Consider the following 8,989-nt stretch of genomic DNA (forward strand, 5'->3'; position numbering starts at 1 on the left):
TACAAACAATGTTTTATAAAACATTAATTGAATTATTTTTATTTAAAATTATTTTTTATATTTTCAAATTATTTTGACATATTAATATTAAAAATAATATTTTTAAAATTAAATAAAAATCTTATTTTAATAAAAATATTTTAAAAAACAATTTCTACTAATTTTAAACTAGTGTTTTGAATCAATCGTAAAAGCAAACGACGCCGTTAAATCCTCGAAAGAATACCTGCGAGATAAACGAAGGTCTTTCTTCTTTCTTTTGGCTATCAATCAAAAACCCTTGAAACTCTCTCCCCCATCTACTAGTAACTGAAACTGCTCCTCCCGTACGTCTCCTTCTCTTAAATCTTTCTCTCTCTAACACTATTTTTTCTTATAAAAATGAATAGATAGTATAAAAATAAATAAATCTTCTCATCCAATGAAATACTACTCATTTTCTTCAATCTGAATATATATTTTTTAATTTCACTTTCTCCCAGTTTCTCTCCAAATGAACGACCCTGCCGCCACCGCCACCGCCACCGACGACGGCATCCACATCGAGAAGCTCTACGAGTTCGGCGAGCGACTCAATGAGTCCAAAGACAAGTCTCAGGTAAAGCCCTAGGGTTTTATTTAAATTATTTTATACTTAGGTGATCTTAACAGCTTTGTCTTTTTTGTTATTTATGATAGAATGTGAAGGATTACCAGGGGATTATGGATGCAGCAAAAACGAGCATAAAAGCGAAGCAATTGGCGGCACAGTTAATCCCGAGGTTCTTCAAGTTCTTCCCTGAGCTTTCCAGTCAAGCTGTCGAGACGCAAATCGATTTGATTGAACAAGAAGAGCTCGGGGTTAGTTTACTTTTTTTTTTTCTTTTGTGTTGGAAACCATGTCTTTTGAACATGGTGCATTGGTGCAGGGTTTTTATATTGTGTGCTTGCTTGAAGGATTAGTATCTGGAAGTGTTTGGTTACGCATTTGCTTACAAATTGAAATTAAAGTGGATTTTAGGCTTTTGTATGGATTTAAGTGTTAATTGGTTGTGCAGGTCCGGGTGCAAGCAATTAGGGGACTGCCGCTATTTTGTAAGGATACGCCGGAGTATTTGTCAAAAATTGTGGATATTCTTGTGCAACTCCTTGCAGCTGGTAATTGGATTTTCTAAAAAGAGATTTTTGAGAAGGGACTTTTGATGGTGTAGTAGGGATTTGACGTTGACTTCTCTTTATGGTTTTAGAGGAAATTGTGGAGCGGGATGCAGTGCTTAAAGCCCTTATGTCCCTGTTGAGGCAGGATGTGAAAGGTAAATCTTTAAGATGGATGAAATAATTTGGATGGATATTATATAATGTGCAAATGAGTATATATTAACTATCTTTGGACTCTAGGATACAAATCTTGTACAGTTCCAACTTGGCCAGAATGTCGGATGGAAGTTTAGGAAAATTAGCATGTGCTTTTACAAGAGTTCTTCTTTTTTCATAGTGACATAAGGTGCTTTCTGTTTTCATGCAACATAAATGTAGCATGCTTTTCTGCAACTCCTTTACATTCTTAAAATTTATATAGATTAACAGTTATCATGCTTTAGACCTCTATTTCGTGTAGAGCTTTCCTTGAAGGTGGAAATGTCATGGTTTTGTTTTAGGCAAATGTTGTCTTTTTAGGACCAGGCAATGGTGAATTACATCTTTGAAAAGCTGCAATTAGTGTTGCTGCTGCTATCTAAGCGTACATTTGTAAACTAGTTGGCATCAAGCCACAAGATTCTTGAAAACTATAATTGTTTCAAAGAGAATAGTATTTCTTTGAAAGAGAAAAATCCTGTTAGAATTGTGGGCCTCTTCCCAACTTTGGGGAGTTAATAATACTAACTGAAAAAAAAAAAAAATTTGGTAAAATCCATCTTGTTAATAACCACTACATTTTAAGCTACAATTCTACATTTGGTTCACACCAGAATGAATTAGATATCGGTGAAACAGAAGGGCATTTAGGGAAAAAATCAACCTGAATTCTTAGAAGTTTGGGTTTTTAGTTGATTATGCAGTGGAATATTGGGAAGCATTTTTGCTAAAAGGATGAGTTTAATTTTTTCAATTACTAGTTCGGACATATTTCATACGAAATATAGTAAATGAACTTGGTAGTTTATCATGGTTTCAACTATTTGTCAATGGTTGCACCTCTTGGCAGATAAATTAATAGATTTCTACACCTTCACCTAGGAGAAAGAAAATAAATAAAAAAAAAGAGAAAGAAAATGAGAACTTGTAAAAATTTTACCTGAATATTCTCAATTAAGCTTGTATTAGGCACCATACACGTTTTCTAGCATGCCTTTTGTTGTGGGTTCTTTTTTTCCCTAATAGTTTTTTCTCAAATGTATTTATTCTTCTTGCTATGCAGCATCGTTGTCTGCCTTATTTAAGCATATTGGGACTGTTGAAGAACCAAGCACGGATGAGCTTATTCGTGAGAAAGTTCTGAGCTTTGTAAGAGATAAGGTTAGAAGTTTACATAAAGCTGTTTGTCAAGGTTATTGTTAATTTGGTTCACTTTTGCCAACAATTGATGGCTAATAACCTAATTTTCAGGTTTTCCCACTCAAAGCTGAACTCCTGAGACCTCAAGAGGAAATGGAGCGTCATATAACTGATTTGATTAAAAAGGTGCTCATAACTTTACCCTTTTTATTATGAGACTTCATATTCTGCTGATCTATTAAAGTATGCATGACTAGTTTGAATTTTTCCTTTTTAGAGTTCAGAAGATGTAACTGGAGCGGAGTTCAGAATGTTTATGGACTTCTTAAAAAAATTGAGCATATTTGGAGACAAAGCTCCTTCTGAACGCATGAAAGAGCTAGTTGGAATCATTGAAGGACAGGCTGATCTAGATTCAGCATTTGATGTGACTCATGTGAGTGATTGTTTGAATTCAGCTCCTAACTTTAATGCTGCATTGTGAACTACGAAACACTAACTTCCTTTCTAATCACTGCAAGACCTGTTGTTAATCAACAATAGAGACTTGTGCATTTTCTTCTAAAGTAGATTTCATCTACCGACTTGTATGAATATTGAGGATTAGTTATGAGTAAATAATGCCTTGTGCTATAATCCACATTTGATAGGCTGTTTGCTATTTCTGATCTCATGTATGTGTGGATACATGGATAAATTGCTTCTATGTTATGCAACATGTAGCTTCTAACAGTATGCTGTAAAATGCACTCATGCCTCTTGTCATGCTCCTTGTGTCAAAATTAAAGAATAGATGGGTTTGGCAATTTGATGAAATATGTTTTGACATATTTCTTAGAACTCTGAATAAGATCCATTCTACTAGAAATCTTAAGATGTGTTTAGTCCATAGTTTTCTATTTTATGCTGGGAGATGTAGCCCTTGCATTGGTAACTTATCTAAAATTCCCAAGAACAGTGCGATGCATTTCCTGGAGGAGTAATTCTATACAGTTTAACAGAAGACTTTAGAGATGCTGGAATGTATATGCTGAATGAAAAGAATACCACCTTCACAAGCATGAGAGTATTAGTGCTAACCGAATAATGCGCTGAAAAGATGACAGAGCAAAGTTTGCACATGAACCTTGGAAGAATACTCTTGCTTTCCTTGTTATTTAATTTTTTAAGCCTAGATATCTTGATTTGATATTCTCTAGCTGTTGTTTGATTAGCATGTGCCTTTTTGATTAGTGATTTCTTTTTCTACAACTGTTAAGCTCAGGGCTTTCAATTACTATAAATATCCTGGTCAGGCTGTTTGCTGAGAAGATCATTTATTCTCTTATAATAAATTCAGATTTTAGAGGTTTCTCTACAAACCGTAAACTGTGCTTTGTTCCAATTTCAGTTTCATCCATGTTTTAGCCACTCTTCTTTTATGTTTGCTGTTTTATGTTGTTTTCCCTTTTTCATCATCAATCAATCCGCTAGTTAGTTTTGTACAATGTTCATTTGTGCATGCTTGAACATGTGATCTACTTATATTTTCATGTGCTGGGTGTTTTAAACTGCAATGATTTTTTCAGAAATCCTGTTGTAAGTGGTGGTGTTGATTCTTCATGGTCTTCTGCATTGCATGTTGTCATTTTGCTTCAAAATACACAATGATTGCAAATTTTTCTTTTGCTCCCTACTGTTACAATCCCCTTAAAGTGACTTGAATTGGTATCCAAACACAGGTTTCGGATACAGACCATATTGACAGATTGATATCATGCCTGTATATGGCACTTCCATTTTTCCTGGTATGGACTGTGTTTTTCATTATTGAGATTTTGTGTATTTTGCATCTTTTCCTGACCTTACAACTTGTCCCTATTAATTTATGAACACAGAGGGGTGCATCGAGCAGCAGGTTCCTCAATTATTTGAACAAACACATCATTCCTGTTTTTGACAAGGTAGTGCACTCCCTTCTCTTTCGTTAGTATCTTTAAATATCTTATTCTTGTTTTTCTTTTTTTGTTTTGTTTGTGCTTGCATATGCCTTTTGACAAGATCCTGTCAATTCTAATAATTTCCTCTTTGCTAGTTTCCCGAGGAGCGGAAGCTTGATTTGCTCAAAGCACTTGCAGAAATATCTCCTTTTACATTACCACAGGATTCACGCCAGATTCTTCCCTCTGTTGTTCAGCTTTTGAAGGTAACCTTTTCTTTTTCAAGATTAATTTAGTCCTTGCCCTGGATGTTTTCAAAAAAGGTTGTTAAATCAAATGCACTTCTAATGTCATAGTAATGCTTGTGTGTTTGTTCTCACAGATTTTCAGTTTTATGTCCATGAGAAGGATTCTTATCGAATCAAATCGTTAAAGCCTCTCTAAAAACTCTGCATATACCAAACACTTATTTATTGATGTAGACTGGTCTCATATAGTTATGCCTTCTCTTTTTTGCCACTCAGAAATACATGCCACGGAGGAAGAGCGGAGAAGAGATGAACTTTACATATGTTGAGTGCTTGTTATATGCGTTTCATCACTTAGCTCATAAGGTTGTAATTTCATGATTTTACATTTGCCAGCATACTCTTGCATGTATCAGCTCTGTGACACATAATATGATCTTTGTTGTTTTAAAGGCTCCCAATGCTACAAACAGCCTGTGTGGTTACAAGATTGTGACTGGGCAGCCATCAGACCGTCTTGGGGAGGACTTCTCTGAGTTTTACACTGACTTGACAGAGAGGTGACATTTTAATTCAGAAGTAGAATTCTTAACATTTGTTTTGGTATTTAATTGAGTGATTCTTGTTTCTTAACTTGAAAGGAACAAAATAGTATTTTCTGTAGTTGTATTTGTTTTGTAATTCTTGGTGCAACTTTGCTATTTCAAAACTTTTGCAGATAGGAACTTGTGCTTTATTGCTCATTAGCTTACCTTCATACCCCGCCTAAAATGACAGTGGTTTTATTTTTTAAATGCATGTTGTTAGCCTTGGAGGAAATTTCACTAATATAAAGATAAATTTTAAGCTTAAGCAATGAGTTCACTTGTAGAGAAATAAAATGATAAATAATGTCCTTAGCTGTGATTATTATTCCAAGGACTTATTAATGTTCTTTTCTTTGAATTAAACAATTTTCACGGTTTTGAACCAAACAAGCATTGTCATATTTCTGCAGCTCTAATATGGGTCTTCCATTGACATTGTTTTTGGTGTCTGGGGTGCAGGTTGAGTAGTGTAGAAGATCTAACCAGGGCTACCATGAAAAAGTTAACTCAGGGAATGGCTGAACACAACAAAGCAATGGCAGCTGCGAAGTCTGATGAAGCAAAGGATAACATAGTAAGTTAATCTCTCAGGAGATGGACATCTTATGGTCTTCTGTAGAGCTTTTCATTGCAGTATCTTACAAACATATTTCTTGTTTAATGTGCAGAAAACACAAAAACAGAATACTACAACTGGGTTGCGTACGTGTAATAACATTTTGGCAATGACAAAGGTTTAGAAAGAATGAAATTTTGACAAAGTGAATTCCATGCCTATGTATTTGTAAAACACCAATAACTTCTTGTTCTACAATTTTCAGCCATTGCATTCAAAGACACCTTTGTTTATTGGAGATAAGAGTATCAACCTCTCTTGGAAAGAAGTAGCAAAACCTTCTGTGCCATCCACTACTGTCTCAGCTGGGTATGAGAGATGTCTAATCCTTTTCTTTGAATATATATATATATATATATATTAATTAATTAAAAAATTTGACTAGCTTAAAATGAAAAGGGTGAAGTACATTTTGGTTACTTTGACAAGCTTAACATTTTTTCCAAATGTTTCACTGTCAACATTAAATTTGGAAATTTTGTGATTTTATTTTAGTTGCGAAGTTGTTATGATGTAGTCTTCTATCATAGACTTCGATGGAAATTTGATAGACTCGTGCTGTGTTGGATGGAAATTTAATTGCATTAAGTGCTGTGAAAGCAATTGAGTATATTTGGTCCCTTTCAGTAATCAATATGAACTAATCTACATTTATGAGTACAAGTATGCAGCTTCCTGAACTATTAGGATTAAGTGGTGGAATGTTAAGAAAATGATGGGCTAAATGTACCCTGCCCTAGAGAGTTTTGTTATTAGAATAGGCTCCTGAAACTGAGGTCAGTAGTCCTTGCAGTGAGTGATGAGACAATGTCGCTCAAATTGACAAGGTTTTTGCTACTGGCATAGGCTTAAAAAAAATAGATTTTTTTTCTCTCTTTTTCCCCTTAAATTCAAAATATGAGGTCAGAAGAATCTACAGAGTGATAGGATAATGCCCACCGTGATTAAGGAAACTATTGGAAATGATATTTCCCCATAACAGTAAGATGAAGTGAAAGTCACTCCCATTAAATGCCTAGATAGCAATGCCAGTAAATGTTATATTAGTTGAATGAACCTTTTTTCTTTACAGTTTCTCTTTTAAAGAGCAGTTCTTAGGCTATTTTTGTGTGCAGAGGGAAACGACCTGCCACCACCGCCAATGGTTCCGGGAACATGGAAAAAAAGGGTCGTGGGGCTGGTGGCATGCATAATCAACTTGTTAATAGGGCGCTGGAAGGTATATCTTATGGTGGAAGGGGCAGTCCAAGGGGCAGGGGCAGAGGGTGGGGTGGACGTGGAAGAGGAAGAAGCTTTCGGTAAATGTCATGTATTCCCACAATAAAAAGAAGTATGAACCGGTGATTGAGCTGCCCTAGAAGAATATCCAGCCGGAGTGGTTGATGTACCAAGATTCTTTCTCGGGAGAAATGAGATCATATATACATAGAAGGAACTGACACGTTTTCTGATTTGTTGTGGACTAACACCAACCATCGTATTCCCAATTTCCTATGAGCATGTCAATGTAGATTAATGATTTGGATACCAATTAGGGCTCTCAGGTCCCAATCCTGACTCGTTTAGCCATCAAAGTTGCATTGCAGGACTTCTGATTCCTTGTATTTAGTCAGGGCGTGGTTGCTTGTATTTTATGTCAGTATTTGTCAGCAGACTTGGTGACTTGTTTATTCAAATTCCTTTTGTACTTTTTGATACAGGGATGGTAGGAATATAGAGGGGAAATGGTTCATGCTCAAGGTACAAAATCAAAATGATTTTATGCAATTAACCTACCACTTTAAAGATAAAGATTTGCTCATCACTTTACTGATTTAGAGTTTTCTATTTGATGCTCAATTTTGCAACAAAAAATTCCATTCTACTGCTTGAAAAAAAGGAAAGAAAATAAAATGCGAGCATCTTAATTAACATAATAGATAAAATAAATGTTTTATTTTTTTACGTGGTTCAAATTCACCTTTTATTTATTTATTTTTCCTTCATAATTGTTTTGATTTTTTTGTTGTTGCCTTTTGTAATAACCCAATTTTGGGTTTACCAAAGTTTTCTCATATTATATTTTATTTATATTTTTATTTTTATTCAAAAGAAAAAGAAAATCCAAAAAATTAAGAAAAGTTTAAAATTAAAAAAATATTTTTTTTCAGGTCAACTGTTTTTTCCCCATCAAAATTGGGTTAATATAGGTCAAACATTTTGAACTATTTTAGGTTAAAATTATTATTTTTAGTTAAAAACAGGTCTACCGAGTTACATGGGATAAATTATGTTGGCTAGGATATGAAATGTACCTTGTTGGATTTTTTACGGAAATATACCTTATATGTTAATTATGAAAAATCAATCAATACATAGTATTCTTCTATGGTAGTTAGTAGATTGATATCCCTAAAAGTGAAGCAAATGATATAATGGATCTAAAAAATAGACTAAGGTCATGATAGTTGATTTTTGAATTAGTCTCTTTAAAATATGCAGGATTCTCTCGTATTTCTCAGTGAAATCCACCTGATCTTGTATACTTATCTCATCCTATAGTTTTTCAATTTATTGGTGTAATTTATGAGGCTATTCAAACTTTTCATATGAGACAACTCATTAGTGTTCAGTCAATTATAATAACTCAAACATGTTATGTTTGTTAAGCTTGTATCAATGATATTGCAGGATACATCCTAAGAGAAAGTTTTAGTAATTATATACACTTGGATATGTTTTGTAACATTCTTGATTTTTCCATGAAAAAACACTTTCTTACTTATAGAGGTACGGTGATAGTTTTTTTACAAGAATGTTAACTCATTTCAAATTAATAAGTGTTTTATTGCAATTTCTTTCAAAATTCTAGCAGAGTTTCCTCTATGATAGAATGTTCTAAGTTATTGACTTAAACCTATTTCACTTCTATACACATCTTCAATTCCTTGATCCAATCATCGTGGATCATAATCCACATCAATCATTTATCAATAATTTCAATTCATCTCAATATCACCTCCAATTAATTATAAAACATATTAATTACCAAGGCTTAAGAGTTTATAAAAAATCTAGCATACATAAATAAAAGTGAACATTTAATTTCATGTATCTACAAACAAAAGTTAGGCATTAAAGTTTTACATGCTTATAATAAAATAT

At 33.8% G+C, this 8,989-nt stretch overlaps 1 protein-coding gene across 1 annotated transcript; it reads left to right on the plus strand.

Annotated features, from left to right (window-relative positions):
* The first annotated feature begins 207 nt into the window (after window positions 1–207).
* LOC118062664 (apoptosis inhibitor 5-like protein API5) lies at window positions 208–7,532 on the plus strand. The gene is made up of 17 exons (XM_035076502.2): window positions 208–326; window positions 483–598; window positions 679–840; window positions 1,038–1,137; window positions 1,227–1,292; window positions 2,399–2,496; window positions 2,587–2,661; window positions 2,753–2,911; window positions 4,197–4,262; window positions 4,353–4,418; window positions 4,550–4,660; window positions 4,919–5,008; window positions 5,096–5,202; window positions 5,689–5,803; window positions 5,898–5,963; window positions 6,051–6,154; window positions 6,961–7,532. Exons 2-17 carry the CDS (start codon window positions 494–496, stop codon window positions 7,145–7,147), a joined length of 1,677 nt encoding a protein of 558 aa, XP_034932393.1. The 5' UTR covers window positions 208–326; window positions 483–493; the 3' UTR covers window positions 7,148–7,532.
* Window positions 7,533–8,989: the final 1,457 nt, after the last annotated feature.

This window comes from Populus alba, chromosome 11 (genome assembly GCF_005239225.2).
Source record: "Populus alba chromosome 11, ASM523922v2, whole genome shotgun sequence".
Lineage (NCBI taxonomy): Eukaryota > Viridiplantae > Streptophyta > Magnoliopsida > Malpighiales > Salicaceae > Populus > Populus alba.